The 16,445-nt window shown below is 39.2% G+C and overlaps 1 protein-coding gene across 2 annotated transcripts; it reads right to left on the bottom strand.

Annotated features, from left to right (window-relative positions):
• Positions 1-175: 175 nt before the first annotated feature.
• Positions 176-14,070, bottom strand: LOC118210099 (multidrug and toxin extrusion protein 1-like). 2 transcript variants are annotated; one of them, XM_035385969.1, is made up of 18 exons: positions 13,983-14,070; positions 12,691-12,877; positions 12,174-12,275; positions 10,430-10,498; positions 9,517-9,665; positions 9,282-9,324; positions 8,934-8,978; positions 8,748-8,845; positions 6,894-6,991; positions 6,515-6,628; positions 5,695-5,762; positions 5,275-5,383; positions 3,839-3,914; positions 2,798-2,867; positions 2,563-2,695; positions 2,275-2,369; positions 1,380-1,458; positions 176-728 (listed from the first exon to the last, which is right to left on the bottom strand). In XM_035385969.1, the coding sequence occupies exons 2-18, from the start codon at positions 12,868-12,870 to the stop codon at positions 439-441; spliced, it is 1,818 nt and encodes a 605-aa protein (XP_035241860.1). In that variant the 5' UTR covers positions 12,871-12,877; positions 13,983-14,070; the 3' UTR covers positions 176-438. The 2 variants fall into 2 exon arrangements, with proteins under 2 accessions (XP_035241860.1, XP_035241861.1); XM_035385970.1 differs by lacking the exon at positions 13,983-14,070 and having other exon boundaries at positions 12,174-12,234; positions 12,691-12,745.
• Between the last annotated feature and the right edge of the window lie 2,375 nt (positions 14,071-16,445).

The following is a 16,445-nucleotide window of genomic DNA, read 5'->3' as shown; positions in this document are numbered from 1 at the left end:
ACACTTTCACTGGCTGTTTGCATTGCACCCTCTATTAAGATCAACTATTTAATCTTCCACCTATACATTAATGAAATGGCTGAGAACAATGCTTATTTAGGGATTATTGAAAGCAAATGTCAATAGTTTGAAGTGCATTGTCAGGCTAGCTGGTTATTGACACCTGCATGACACATTGAACAAAGAATTTTTAATTTGAATGTTGTCAAGTGTGCTCACCATCAGGAAATGAATTCATAAACCAAATGAAAAGTTTCTGTTGCTGTATGACAGATTTACTGAGAATGCTAAAAAAAAAAGAGGTAAAATTAGGATTATATTTTCATTCACAATTGTTACTGGGAAGCTGCCAAGAGCCACCCTCTGCATTGTGAGTCATTCCAGCTGGGATCAAAAGCTTGAATGGGCAAAAAACAGCTGAAAGTCCACTTGGCCCACTTAGTCCATAGGATTATGGGTCCACAGGTTGTCCACAGTGGGTGGTATGGTGACAGTCTCGTTTAACCCCTGTCTGAAGACGGTAGGGAGCAGCATGTAGGTGAGGCTTCCTGCACCTAGTATGACCAGCATACCGCACAGCGCTAACCCCCGGCGCAGAAACAGCTGCCTGTTAGACAGCACCTCCCCCACTGTGGTGAGGGTCCCACCTTCTCTCTCATGCAGCCCTTCCAGGTCTGAGTTGAACTGCCAGGGACTGTGCTCCCCACCATGGATCTCTGGAGTCATTTCTGTTTATTTCAAAAACATGCATAATTAACATTTTCATTTAGAGTGACCTCTGCATGTATACATGATTGTGTGGATTGCCTACTCGACAGTCAGATAAAAGCTCAGAACTCAAATAATCCCAGAGAACCAGTCCACACTGCTATGTGTCTGAGTAGTGGTAAACAGTAATTATTTTTTTCTGTGCTTTGAAAAATTACTGTCACCAGAGTTTTTACATATTTATTAAGATTGTTGCAGGATGCCGCTATCACCTTATCATTGGTTTATTCTTCACGATACATGAACACGTAGATACATACAACGTGTCCAGCAACACTCTCACAAGTGTTAAGAAGCACATTGGTGTGCAGTTAGTAACGCTGACCAGATTACAACAACTATGATGTTCCTTCCCAGTGCTACATATGCAGAATGCTATTTTCTGAATGTTTAATTGTTCCTTTGGTGGACCTACCTGTGACACCCCACTGGTTCTTAGTCAGGCACTTAGACACAGTAAACAGGTGTGCAGTGTAATGATAAATCATTTTGAGATACTGAACCACAACAACACTGGATTTCAGATACTGGTGAGGCGTTTCCCACCAGTTCAGCTGCAGTGTGGAGCCACTGTTGCCCAGCTGTGGGCCTCCGTCAGCAGGGAATCTTACCGTAAGAGCCACCCTGCATCTTCATGGCCTGCGCCTGATCGCTCTTCTCTGCCATCTGTACCCCAGCCCTGACTTGCGCCTGCAAACATCAACACCCTCACATTATTACAATGATGATGGTGCTTATCGCTAGCTTCTTGTAGAGTGTAACTCTACATTTCTCTAGCTGGTAGTGCTTTTAGTGATTTTCTTTGCCTGTTAATTAGCATTTGAAATATTTTCATCTACATTTAGCTTTTTAATGTATTTAATCTTTTTTTTTAAATCAGGTAGGCCAACTGTTTCACCAAAATAGTGCAGGTCTCTGCTTGAATAAAAGTGGTGAACCATATACCATTTATAGATTTTGAGATAAGAGTTTAGTGGCCTATTTTGTCCTTGGTAGGATGGGATTAAAGTGTGACCTTCTTCCCACATTTTAACATAAAATGTAGGTCACTGTCTGTGTGATTATTTTATACACTGTTTTTTATTCATTTTTATCAAGGGTGCCAGTAATTCTGTGTCTGACCGTATAAACAGTAGAACCTGAGACATGTTCCATTATACTACTCCCTCTGAAACTTTCTCCTATTTCATTGATATCAGAGAGATCCAACATGCAGCCATGGAGGGAGAGGTCTATTTGTGATTTGTAGTCTATTTTAAGTGTGAATGAAAGTGATTTTCATTTAATTCTTTTTTTCTTTCTTTTTTTTAAACATCCGAATAAAGAGATTGTATAATAAGGAGATTGAAAATGTATTACCGCTTATGCTGCTTCTGGGTTCACCTGTGCTGTTGACCAATCAGTCAGTAACTATGAAGTTCAACTGAACTCACATTATCACTTTCCTCATTAAGATGCTATTAAAGCCTGTATATAATAGTAAAGACAGAAGATGGTGTCACTTACCTCAAAAGCAGCTTTCTTCCAGTCAAGTTTGAAAATAATGGCAAGAGAGAAACCAGCCAGCAGGAAAACACAAATTACCAAACCAGCCCACAAACCTGGGGACAGGAGCAGATATAAGCTACTGCAGACAGGGAAGAGAACAATACACTGAACTTTATATTTGATGCAAGTGTTACAGCACTTACAGAAGAAAGGAAATGTGAGAGCAACATTGGAGACTGAACAAAGCTTATGTATTTGGGACATAAATTTCCATTATGTGGCCTGTGATTTTCACATTGTTCTTACCAGTCACTCCAAGTTCTGTAGCAAACATCAAGGGCACTCCAACGGGAATCCCCACAAAGTAGTAACACAGCAGAGCAGAAACTGCACCAATCTTCTGTTTTGCCGCCCCCCTCAAAATGCCCCCAGACACGCACTGTGAAGAAAACAACTCATTCCTTGTAGAATTTTACAAGTAAAAACTTGATCAAACTGCTTAAATGAATATCAAACGAATGTGGTAATGTTTGTTACTTACTGCTATTGAATCAAATAAGTGAAAGGGTATGAACAGAACCACAGCCTCTCCAAACCTCCTCTTGACCTGCCTGTAAACAAAGAGGAAGACAATAATGGATAATAGATTGAATTTATATAGCACCTTTCGTGATGTCTGAAGTGCACTGCTCAAAGAACCATTGTTTCTAAAAAAAATTCACTGTAATGTCCATCATTCCATCATCTATACCCGCTTATTCCTGGTCAGGGTAGCAGGAGGTGCTGGAGAATATACCAGCATGCAGGAGTACACCTTGGATAGTTTGCTAGTTCAGCGCACGGTACATGCACCATTGACTCATTTTTGACTCTTCAATTAACCAAACTACAAAATGAACATACCATTCAATTAAATCCAATTGAATAAAATGAAAAAATAACTGCACCTCATTTACCACTGGGGGAGCTCACCTTCCTGACAAGCTTATTTTGTTTCCAAAGAGCATTGAATTAACACTACTGTCTGAAGTTGGCAGCCGATAACACACGTCTACCGTAAGGTCCTTTCCTTAAGCCTCATTACGTCAGAAATAGCAACGCATGAATTTTTGCCCATTCAGAGCTGGGAGGTTAAACCAAATTTTTCAGAAAACATATTTTGACAGTTTATTTTACATACACAATGTCATACATGCTACAGTATAATCATATAAAAATAACAGTTGTTTATTTTAGTGTGATGCAAAAATTTCTTTTCTTCAACAGCATGCACCAATATTTGTGGTATTCGTGCAGTAAAACTAATATACTGTACACATTTACTTCCATAGATCATATCCACAGAATAAGCTTTCAATCTGGGCGGAAAACACTTTCAATCGGAGGAGAAGACAACCAAGTTACACCATGAAAGTGAATGAAACCTTGGAGCCTTCTAGAGGTCCTGAGTACTACATTTACTTGTACTGCTGGGGAGTGACACGCTAGAAACAGGATAAACACTATCCATCTCTAAAGCTGTATCTGGATCAGAGGAGCTGAGTACATATCAGATACACTTATAACTATCAATGGTACTCACTCATCATTTGTGAAGGCAATGGCCATCCAATCCTTTGCTGTCCCAATGATTATTGCTATGCATATGGACATCACAACTGCATACCATAGAAACAACAGGAAATCACTTGTAACCTCAGAAACATAATGAATGCAGATGTAATAAAAGTTAATGAATGGCTAATTAATGGTTGAAGGTTGATTACTGAATACAGGTGTAATAAAGGTACATAAAGGTCGGGAGGAGGTTGTGGACGGGCTGGGCTCTGACTGGAGGTGACTGAAATGGGTAGGGGAGCAGGTGGGGAAGAGGAGGGTATGCAGTAAAATGTCCAGTGTTAATTCAACTCTAACATATAACATTTGATCCCTATTGGGGTCCAACTGCTAGAGTTGAATTAACACTGTTAAAGTTGAATTAACACTGTTAAAGTTGAATTAACACTGGACATTTTACTGTGTATAATGGAGATGAGGATGAGTGGAAAGAGAGTCTTCACAACAGAAGGGAAAAAATTCCAAAGGACAAAAGTTAATTCAGAGGCAAGCAGGGTAGGCAAGAGGGAAGAGCGAATCAGGTGGGTGAGTGGCAAATTTACATTTTTCTGTTTAGGTTTAGGGAGGGAGGGTGATTGAGCACTGAAAGTCAAACAAATTGGCAAGCAAGCAGTAGGCAGTAATAAAATACCCTTGGAGGCAGCATAGTTTAAGGGAATTACAGTGGATGTTCCACAAAGTTTCCATTGATAATTCATATTAGCCACATGTGAACGTAATGCTTGGAAAATATACAGGTAGTGAACCTAAACTGGAAACAAAATGGCATTCCAGCAGCAAAGGTTTCTGTTGGTTGTGTTCTGGTGTGGAGTCCATTTTCCTGGAATGTTATGGAAGCACTCAAACCCTTAGAAGGTAAAATCGGTGTCAGTCAGCACATAATGGTGCTGAATAACTTAACCCTCCTGTTATGTTGCGGGTCAAATTGACCCTTTGAAAATCTAGGAAAAATACTTAAAATTATTTTTTCAGTATGAAACTTCTTCTACTGGCCTTAATTAGTGTAATCAACATTTTAAATGAAAATGGTTCATTTCATGTATTTGCAAACCCCCCCTGTATGGGGATTGACCCGGGAACATTTTTGCTGTACCTAAAAAATGAACAGAACAGGAGGGTTAATGAGGATCTTTGCTCCATGTTAAAGGGTTTCTTTAAACATGACAATGCCCCCCATCCACAGAGCACTATTCCCTTAATGTTTCAGGAGCGTGTAACCAGAATTATGCATATTGTCACCAAGTCTGATCAAACGGCATTAAGGGTGTTCGTGGAGTGATGCCAGTAAGTGACTTTACTTAGGTGTTACCACTTTTGCTTCACTACCTGCATTTTCAATTCAATTGCTGGGGATGGCATTTATGGTGCCCAGACAGTGTGGTGTTTTTCTTTCCCTCATACCTGTACACATTATGGAGACCTTGCTGGACAGTTGAGCCTGCTGTGTATTTCCAGCTCCCAGAGCATTCCCCACTCTCACGCTGGCAGCTATTTTGTAACCTTGAGGAAACTGAAGGCATGTACTATTATGTTACTGTACCTTTACTACGGATCTGTTTTACACATGTTTAGTACAATCACAGCGCAGTTTTGGAATCCCTAACTTAAAGAAGTGCTTTGGACCTGGCACAGCTTAGTCAACTGAGAAGAGGGAAAATGAATCATGACAGAATATAGTCATTATAATAGATTGCTCCACTATAATTACCCAAAGCCCCCTCTTCTCACGCACTCTTAAGTATATTACAGGAACGCAAAAAGACAACATGCTAATTTGGCTCTTTATATAGCATTTACAGTTAAGATTTAGGATGTATTTACCATGTATGAAACACCACTCATCTGACGGAGGATTGACTGTGCTCCCAGCTCCACCTCATTTATCAGACCTGCGGTGAATATTTGGTGACATTAAGCATTTGTTTAAATCCTTTCCTCTGGCTCCACTCAGTTTATAATTTACAATTTTGTCATTTGGCAGACTATACAGCAAAGACAGTGTACAATGCAATGAATAAGCCATGAAAGGAGATTCGGGCATACTTGATCAACAGATTTTAAAAGACAACATCGGTCATTCACAACAGAAATACATCCAATGCTGATATAAGAAAAGTGAGCAGAACTCTTATAATGTTAAACAGGAGGGAGTTTAATCAATGCAGCATATTTTGCATTACAGCTGATGCATGGTTCACTACAGCTGCTCAATTTAAATAGTTAAGTTGATTTCCCCACAGCTCCAAACCTTTAGCAAAACTGGGCACATGCTTTAGTTTTAAGGAACCCAAGAAGGGACATTGCATCAAGATTAATGGGGTCAGGAGTATTTCGTGAAGTAGGGAGAATGGTGGGTTCATTTTCTTTGTTCTAAAGGACAAGAGTTATTTTCTTTTGGTAGTTTGTTTGTTTGTTTTTGTTTTTTATAACTTGGTGCCCACACTGAGCAATGGCATGGTCTGGATCTGATTCGAGTCCGTGGGGCTCATCCATGAAATGGTTCACAATTCTCCAAATATTTTCCACACTTGACTATCCCTCCTTCGCTGAACCTTGGGCACATTTTCCACTACTTGAAGAAACAGAAAGCTGTGACACTGTAGTACTTCTGCATAATGAAGACAATACAAGAGCCAGTTACCTGTCAGGAATGACCCAATATCATACATCCACCATTCCAGACATATCATGAGCATGCTGGGTATGGCTAAGTTGAGGAAGGATCCCCATTCCTGCAGACATTCCACAGACCAGCCTAAAGGAGTACCAAAGATGCATGCCTGAAACATTAAAGCTGCCAAACATATGACACCTAATGTTTTATTTTCTCTTCATATATAACCTTAAAAAATACCACAAGCATAATTTATTTACCAACACTTGTAATCATCTCATATATACTGGTATGATCTGGGACCAGCACTTGAATACACAGGAATGTGTTTTAAAAGGCAGTTGACAAGACAGTGAATTGGAGTGCAGTACTAGCCTAGGTATTTATGCTTTGCACCTGAACTCACCTCCCCAGGTGGGCTTATGCAAACCCTTGCAATAAATGTAGGCAAACAGGAACAGAGCCAGGCTGTACTGGGATATGGTGTTGGCTGCAGCTGAACCACTGTAAATAATACAATTTTTATCAATGATTCTAATTGAATAATTAGAAACTTCTAATTACAATTCAAAAGTCAGGGTCACACAGACGTGATTCAGTGGAATGTGCAGCTTAACCTCGTTTACTTCAGAAATTTAAATACTATGAAACAGTGCTGCTCAACTCTAGTGCTGACTGCTGAGTTGAAAACTGATGGGGTGGAAAACTTCCCCTTAAACCGATTATTTGTCTCAACAGTTTCAGTCATTTACCTTGATTAGCAATACTGTGATTAATTCACGAAAAGGTCAATATCATCAGGTATATCCAGTTCTCCAGTATTAGGCTATAAAGTGAGTAATAACATCCTTTTTATTTGCATTGCCAAATTGTGCACATTTTACTGACAAAATTGTGGATACACGGACTCCTTGGTCTCCACGCCACACTCAGAGAATATTCATGACGAAGATCTGCAATGCGCAGACTTATTAGACATTATTTTCCCATGGAGGGAGTCCTAGATGTTCAAACTTGGCAGCAACGCTAAGCCTGGCGTAGTGCACAGCTCAAAATAATTGCAAGTTGTGATTCTCATAGTTTAAATCATTTGAACTTTGACCTTGTTTGAAGCTGACCTTTCATAATGGATCCAATAACATTGCAGCTTTGTAAAGAATATTTTGGGGTAAACCCGGTTTTTTTTTTCGGGTTCACAATTTAGCCTTATGCAGCAGACAACCTACTACTTGTCACCGCTTGTTACAGTTGTCCGAACAACGGCTTTCCTGGATGGATGACATCAAGTTTCAACAGCTGGTGCCACTCAGTTCTACTCATGTGCAGTCACCACCTTACTCGGCCTTGAACACAGCATTTGATTCTTGCCATGTGAATGCAGCTTAAAAATCTTTAGGGCTCCAAGCCTGTAGGGCTGGAACCCTTTTTCTTTTGTGCTGGTTTATGGTTAGGTTCTTCCTCTAGCTTTTTCCAGATTTCTGTCAGATGACACCAGATTTCTGTGAGATAACAAATTCATTTTTCACCAAGAACAAACGTGATGTGCAAACTCAAACACAAAGAATATTTTCCAGCAAGGGGATCTCTCGGCACCCAACTTCCTCCTATATGCCATATGCCATAAACTCCAATATTTACCCTAATGGTAGTTAATCTCAATAACCCCCTGACCCCCCACCCCCCAACCTCCTGCCTGGAGCTAAAACAGCAGGCATGCAACCCAGTATAACTGCAGCATCTCCCTTTTCTTGGTAGTTCTGCAAAAAAGCTGGCCAGCTTCAAAAATCTATGTATCTCATAAGTTAAGTAAGTAAGTAACACTGCTATAAAACAATGGGATATTGATGTCCCACCACTAGGGGACCACAGTAGATAGGGTTAACAGGTGGACTTGTGGATGCCTGAAGGACCAGCAGGGGTCGCTGGTGCACAATGAGTTGCTGTATTCCCTGATGACTGAAAACTTCCCATTCAGTGGGTGACAACAGAGCCCAATTTCTGTCATAATTCGGGACTCAGTCACAGTCAAGATTCAATACCAGACTGTGGGGCCCGTTTATGTACTAGAACAGTGTCTTAACAGGATGACCCATCCAGCAGCCTGAATAATTAAATCATATTTTGATCTCCATTATCAAATTGTGCATATTGTCGCTGGGATAACAATGAACATGAAATGTAAGCACATCATAAATTTCAAATAACTATATGAAAAATTAAATATAATTTTTCTGTCAAAGTGTCAGCTTTGAATACTCACACAACGCCAAGGTCCAGTACAAACAGGAAGATGTAGTTGATCAGTGCATTCAGGACATTTCCCACAATTCCTGTGATCACCTGAGGCCATATTATACCCTGAAATGAATGCTTTATTAAAATAAAGCCCAAGGAAAGAACAGCAATTCATATGTTTAACACCAAAGCAGTCTGTGTGCTTCTTTACCTGACACTGAAGATACTTCCCTAGTAGCAGGAACGAAAATACTGCCTGTAAGGAGCACACATTTAAATGCATTAGTAAATGTATTTAAATATTACAAATGCAGTCAATGTATATTTTGTCTGTCAAGGTTGATAAAGCAGCCAAACCAGACCAGAAATAAGCATGTAAAAAAGGAATAGGTTAGTTCCCAATGGCACCAAGCATGTATACATGACAGTTTGTCATCCTGTTTTATTAAACCTGCTGACTGTCCATGCACTTTTTGGTGTCAGTTTGTGTATGTGTGTGTCTTTGCACAATTGTGAGCACGTGCCGTGTTGGAGAATGTGTGTTGTTGCATTTACTCACTGGTAGTGCACCCAAAAAGATCTGCACATACATCTGGGCCAGTCTTAAGGGGTCAGAAAGCACAACATCAGAATATGAATTAGCAAAACAAAGAACACAACAGGAAGCAACAGCCCAGAATGGCAGCTGAATCCTGGTGCTGAGAAAACTTACCTTAAGTAGACATTTAAATGAAATATAATATAATATAATATAATAGGATATCAGTGAAAAGCCAAGGACTTCCCTTCCTTACCTGGCCACCTCTGGACTTTGCTTGAAGACCAGCATGATGGACTCTGTATTGATAAGAACAGCCCAGCATGGGCAACAAGCCAGAAGTAAAATGAGGGCACCTCTCTGTAGAATGACCCCCACTCCTTTTAAGTTGCCACTGCCAAAGGTCTGAAAAGAAGAACACAGTCAAATAAAAGTGAATTTATTTGGAACATGTCCTCTTTCAAATAGAAAGTTTGAGCTGCTCATTTTCCCTATACGTCTGGAATGCTTCGTTTTTTTATTCGGCTGGGACACTGTCTGATATGAAACAGTACATAAAGTAAGGATGTCTATAAAATTGCAGCCGATATAATTATTTTCCTTCATTTCAATTATTTCTGAAACTCATAAGTATGCACACATACTAATAATCTATATGACCAGTGATGTTATGTGGTGAACAGGCAAGACAACCACAGGAAAACACTTTAAATCCTGCCCTTTATTCACAACTTGAACAAAGAAAAGATCCACAAATTTAAAATTCCAGCCACATAACTGACAGCAAAGCCCCAGACAGAAATGTTACACAAGTTGTCAGAACTATGTTTTCCCTTATGCCCAAGAACCAGGCCTTTATATACGGTTGTGATCTGTAAATATTTGTAAAGTGACACAATTTTTGTTTACATAGCCCTACCACCGTTTTAGGGGATCAAAAGTAATTGGCTGCTCAGCTATTTCTTGGCCAACTGTGTGTGGTTGCATCAGTTCATGCACAAGAAAGCTAATCAAATGTCGAGAGTCGATTCTAGGTGTGAAATTTACATTACGTCTGGTCCTAGATAGGTGTGACTAATAAAGTGGCCACTGAGCGTATACTGTCCAATGCATCCAGAAGAAATATAACAACAGGACAGAAATAAAATGAACAGGCAGTGTACAATTACCTGAGACATTAACGTGTCACATACTGATGCCAATCCACTTCCAATTGAAATACCAGCAATAGTCGCCACCTAACAGACAAAAGGTAAACAAAATAGTAATTCAATCTTTCATAGATCCAAGAAACATCAGTATGCATAGGCAATTTCATGTGTGTTGTATGTTGTAAATATAGTTGTAATTACTGGCCCACAAGAGGTAAGATTCAGGTGAATGGTCAGATTCAGGTAATCATGGTCACTGATATTAGTGGCGTCACGTGTACCAGTGGGGCAGGGGGTTGGGGTAGCAGAAGTTTGAAATTGGGAAGACGCGCAGTTTTTAAATTGTGACTGTAAGCTTAAGCTGGTCCTGTTTTTTTTTTTTACGTGTTACAGTTTGTTTTATGTCAATCTGAGCTAAACATACTGAGGAAGAGAAAAAGTCCATAAAGTAACAACTGTACTCTTTAATTTCATAAGTTTAAACAAGTATGTTAAACTTATGAAACCAGTATGTTAATTCATCAAAGGCAGCGGTGTCAAACTCCAGTCTCGGAGGGCCACAGTGTCTGCTGTTTGTCAGTGTTAAAGTTATTTTGTTTCCCATGTTTCCCTCGATCATGGGGACCCCCAGTGTATGCTGGTTTTCATTCCAACCTCATAACACTTTTTATTAATTAGATGCATTCCATGTTTAGAGGGAGCATTTACCCTCTTAAGCCATATTTTGCAATAAATACTGTCGCTATGTATGTAATGAAGTATAAAAATCAGATGTTCATATTGTGCTTGTTCTGTATATTGCAAACAATTGCATAAAAAGTGGTAACAAAATTTGAAGTGAATCAATAGGCTCCTAATCAGGATGTAGAACACGTTTAAGTTATTTCATAATTGTTTAACTTACTAACATAATGCAGGATTGGCTCATTATCATTTTTTTTTAATTCTTCATTATCTACCAAATAGATTTATTGGTTCTGTGTGCATGTTTTCACCAGTTAAAAGCCTACTGACTTTCCTCCGTCTTTAATTTGTTCTGTTAAACTGTAACACCTCCTTTTATGTAATTGCTTGCAATATAGCACAAGAAGCACATTGTGAACATGAGACTGATTCTTCATGGCATGCATAACTATTTCTGATTTAATGTGGCTTAAGAGTTTAAATTATCCCTTTAAACACGAAAAGCACTTGATTGAGAAAAATTAACAGCTTGTTCAAATTCTGGGATTCCAATTGTGGTTGGAATAAAAACCAGAATGACAGTTGGTGAGAGTTCATCCAGAAGTAAAGGCTGGCTCTAAAAAGGTTGAGGTTCATTTTCGGTTTTGTTCTAGCAGAATCTAAGTCACTTTCCCTTCCTTGTCAAATATTACTTTTGTTCTACTTATTTGGTTGTGTATTTCTATTGCACAAAGCCTAGCCTGCTGAGATGACGAGCTCAGATGGCACTGATGTCCTATGAATGGGCAAATAATGTTTCCTTCTGCTCTTTGGAGGAGGAAAAAGTCATAAACGTTTTATCGATAAGAAATTGTAAAACCAGTCTAACGCCAATGTGTTTCAGCCAAATCAGCATTCATCACGGCATGGCCACCAGTGTTCATTAAGCCTAATAATACGATTACGTAGTCATATGGTTGGATGAAGAGGCAAACACCAGGAACATCGCTCCATGACCAGGGCTGTCTGACCCTGCTATTGCAAATTTAGCTGATGAGATGAGAAACATGACTAGTCATGCAAGAGAAAGTTCACTCACAGCTGTGGCCAGACCAACCCCAGCCAGCTCTGTCCTCCCCAGATGTCCACAGAACATAGTGCTGACAAAAGGTATGAAAAACACCAGAAGCTGAGCAATGCACTGTGTGTGTGAGAGAGAGAGAGAGAGAGAGAGAGAGAGAACATCTTTAAAGCATTAACATAGAACTGAAATGTCTTTGACCATGAGTTATGGCAATTGAGTTCTGGCAATTGTTTTTCCGGATTAATGTTGCTGATTTAGCATCACGTAAACATACACAAAATATTGATTTTTCATTTCTGTTTTTATATAACAGTGCTACAAAGTACCCTAAATGAATTACAAAGTTCTAAATCAAAAACAAAACTGGATATTATACTATGGTGCATGATTCAACAATTACAAAGGCTGATGACTTTCACATTTTCTCTGACTGCACACTATCTATACTCTCAAGAAATGTAAGGACCCTTGAAAAACTGGTTTACATAAGAAAAACAGACAGTAGGAAAGATATGCAATCATGCAATCTCACCACGGGTACAGCTAATTTTGATAACTGAACAATTTCTTTTTTGTGGTCGTGAGGGATCCCACGCCGCAAACATCTCAAACATCCATAAACAGTCTGCTGACTTGAATCTGATTTTGTGACAGTGTTTGTGACAGAATAGATTCCGATCATCTCGCTGGTTCCCACATGGATCGCCTCCATTCTGTAGCTGAAGACAAACATATGAATAGCTGTTCAAATATAAATTCATAAAAGTGGCTATTTGCATCTAGCGAATTACATTTCAAGATGCAATAAAGATTGCGTTTTAAGATGCATATTTTAATACTGCAGTTGGTGCCGTAGAACATAATATCTTAAGTAGCCAACTCGCTCCCCCAAACGATTTGTCGACCTGTACTGTGGCTACAAGGCGATCAACATCGAGTCATGATACAACCACTTTTCTACCAATAATAGATCAGTTTTGTACACATCCCCAAATTGCTATATACAAATAATCCTGTAACGGCAGGGAACTGGTGAAGTTTGAACTCAGGTGCAGGGGGAGAGGCGGCTGTACTAACGATGAGTTCACCATTAGCAGTTGGGCAGCCTCAGGAGTATATGGATACACTACTTCCCCCATTCCACAAAGCATGCGCTCACACTCACAAACTGCTCACAGGCTACCACAGCTATGGGGCACTGCACCATCTGCACCAGAGGGCACACATCTTCCGACACCAATGTAATGGCAGGGAGCTGGTGAGGCTTAAACGCAGGTCTTTAGAGGGAGAGGCAGCTGCACTAAAGATGAATTCACCATTAACCTCAGGAGAATATTGCTACAACATGATTATTATGTGAAAAATTATATAAATTGAAATTGTGCAAGGAATAAAAACACTAATTCATCTGAAAAACTCTTTTAAGCCCATGAATGCTCTTTTAAACATAAAATGCATTTTAATAACATACAAGCAAAACTATCTGGATGGATAATAACATTCCAGGTAAACGTCACCAAAACATACGTCATTCCTTGAACTGTATACCAGAATGCATATAGGCACCCAGGTCACCATAATGTTGATATTTTTAATATGAGAACAATTTGACAAGGATTATATTATCTGAAAAAGAATATTGCTTAATTTCAAAACTGAACTGAACTCGTTATTCAAGTTTATCGTCGCTCCCAATTCCGAAGTTAATCAAGTTAACCATCAAAGATCTTAATAAATGTTTACAAATAGCGAATGTTCCTATTACTATTAACGTAAAAGGGAGTATTATTTGTATGACAATGACAACTCAGCAATGTTTCTTACCTTAGCTTCCTCTAAAAAAAATTTAAAACCCTGCAGCGGGAATAAGGCCAAACAGAACAATAATTGCCAAACAGAACAAACTTCCTACTGTGTTTGATACCGATTCCCTACTCTTTAGTCAGATTTATTAAGTAGCCTAATGCAGAAAACCTAAACACGCCCCTTACATTACACGAGCGAATGAGAACAAGTATGCATGCAAATTGGCAAATATTAACACAACTGTCTTAGATAAAATCAGCGAATGTACTTTGTACATCTTAAAGGGCACTCCATGCAACCAAACCTGTTTTTATTTTTCGGTTCCGTCACTGTGATTTAAATTGGCAAGGAGTAGGGGAGAGTTATTTATTTTTTATGTTATTTAAAAAGGGTCTGAGCATTAAGACAGCTTTAGCCTACAACAGGCATTCCCCATAAGTGACCTAAATTATGTTTCAACATAAGGACTTATAAATGGTAACTTTAGTTTATTTAAATACTTTTCTCTTATTGGTAACTGTGGTAGTTTAATTACTTCCATACGTCAGAATAATTGGTAGCTCATTTAACTATGTTTTCAGAGGAGCTTCCCCAACACTGTATATTAAGATGGATTTTAAAACTTTAACAGAAACTCTTAAATTAGATTTTTGTTGAAACTTGCTTTTTAAATTGAAAATCAGGCCTACTCTACATAAAATACAGTTGAAGTATGCTTATTATTTTACATTACATTACAGGCATTTGGCAGACGCTCTTATCCAGAGCGACATACAACAAAGTGTATAACCATAACCAGGAACAAGTGTCTCGAAAGCCCTAGAGAGAAGTACTGTTCCAAGTGCAGGGAACAACCGCATTGGACCCTGTAGGTTAATCTGATTAACACTAACACAAACAAGAACAGCAACAACGCAGTCTATGCCAAAAATACAAGCAGTAGTCTTAACTACAAGCAGTAGTTAAGACTCTTCTGTCACTATTCTGTCACTGTTCATTTACTGTTTTTGGCGAGAGAGAGTTTTCAAACAAATAAACAAACGCAGAGCTTCTCCTTTCCCCTTCATGGGTTACAGGTAAAAGTTATATACAAAAACTAGAAAGACAAAATAAATAAGAGCACCATGAAAACTTCCATCCATCCATCCATCCATCCATCCATCCATCATTTTATTATTTTCATACTTAAAAAATTACCTGAATGCAGGAAACAAAGTCCTTGAACCCCCCCACCACCTTTATTCACAAAGTGTCCCTATTTCTCAGGTCCCAAGGCTCCCAAGTATCTCATGATTGCTATCTCAACCATCGCGTCACAAGCTTGACTATCTCCAAATCAGTCTCAAACCAGCTGGACCAGTTTAAAACCAGGCTGGTACCAAGCCAGAATTTCCAGCATGGGCTGCATCACTATTTTCAGGAGTGACTCCATCAGAGTGCCTATTCTGTCACTGTTCATTTACTGTTTTTGGCGAGACCGAGTTTTCAAACAAATAAACAAACGCAGAGCTTCTCCTTTCCTCTTCATGGGTTACAGGTAAAAATTATATACAAAAATCAGAAAGACAAAATAAACAAGAGCACCATGAAAACTTCCATCCATCCATCCATCCATCATCTATACCCACTTATTCCTGGTCAGGGTTGTGGGGGTGCTGGAGCCTTTCCCAGCATGCACTGGGCAGGAGGCAGGAATACACTCTAGACAGGTCACTAATCCATCGCAGGGCACACACACCATTCACTCACACCCTCATACCTGTAGAGTCTCCAATTAGCATAACCTAATTAAGTAACCGAAAATAAGTATTTTTTTTTTTACATTTTTCTGAATTAAAAAAGCTTTAAAAATTCTGTTGTGGCATATTTAAATAATAAAATATTCGTTTTATTCCTTTAACAAGTAAACTAAAATGTAATATGTATCAACCTTGGGTGGACATAGGCTGGAGCAGGGTTTTGCTATGCTAGAGTCATCATGTTGTGTTCACTCAAGACATGTGTAGAGGGGAGTCAAACTGGGACCCAGAAAAGGCTGGCATTTGAACGAGCCTGCAGGCTGGGACTCATCCTGTACTTCAAAGAACCCGAGAGCCGTGTGATAAAACAATAAGTTACTCAGACTTCCTATGGATGAGCAGGCCATTTGGCTCTCTGGAATGTTGCCATCTGGACACGACTAAGATAAGGGGAACTAGTCTCTTTGTTTATGGTTGTGGGGGTGTGTGTGTTGGGGCCATTAAGGGTAAAAAGATCATCAGGCCTCTGGCAAAATGGTGGGGCAACTGCGCTTGACAGTACCACAGTGCCCTTATGTGGGCCCCTCTGTCATTACACTTTTTATTTCTTTTCTGGATCTGGACTCCAAACCATCTGTTTATCATATTTACAAACCCCGGAAAACCTTACAAACCATGCACATGTTTTCATTATATTACTGTATTATGCCTTATGTAATAATTACATTACATTACATTTATT

The sequence above is a fragment of the Anguilla anguilla genome, chromosome 12 (genome assembly GCF_013347855.1).
Source record: "Anguilla anguilla isolate fAngAng1 chromosome 12, fAngAng1.pri, whole genome shotgun sequence".
Taxonomy (NCBI): Eukaryota; Metazoa; Chordata; class Actinopteri; order Anguilliformes; family Anguillidae; genus Anguilla; species Anguilla anguilla.
This window is presented reverse-complemented; position numbering and strand designations above follow the sequence as displayed.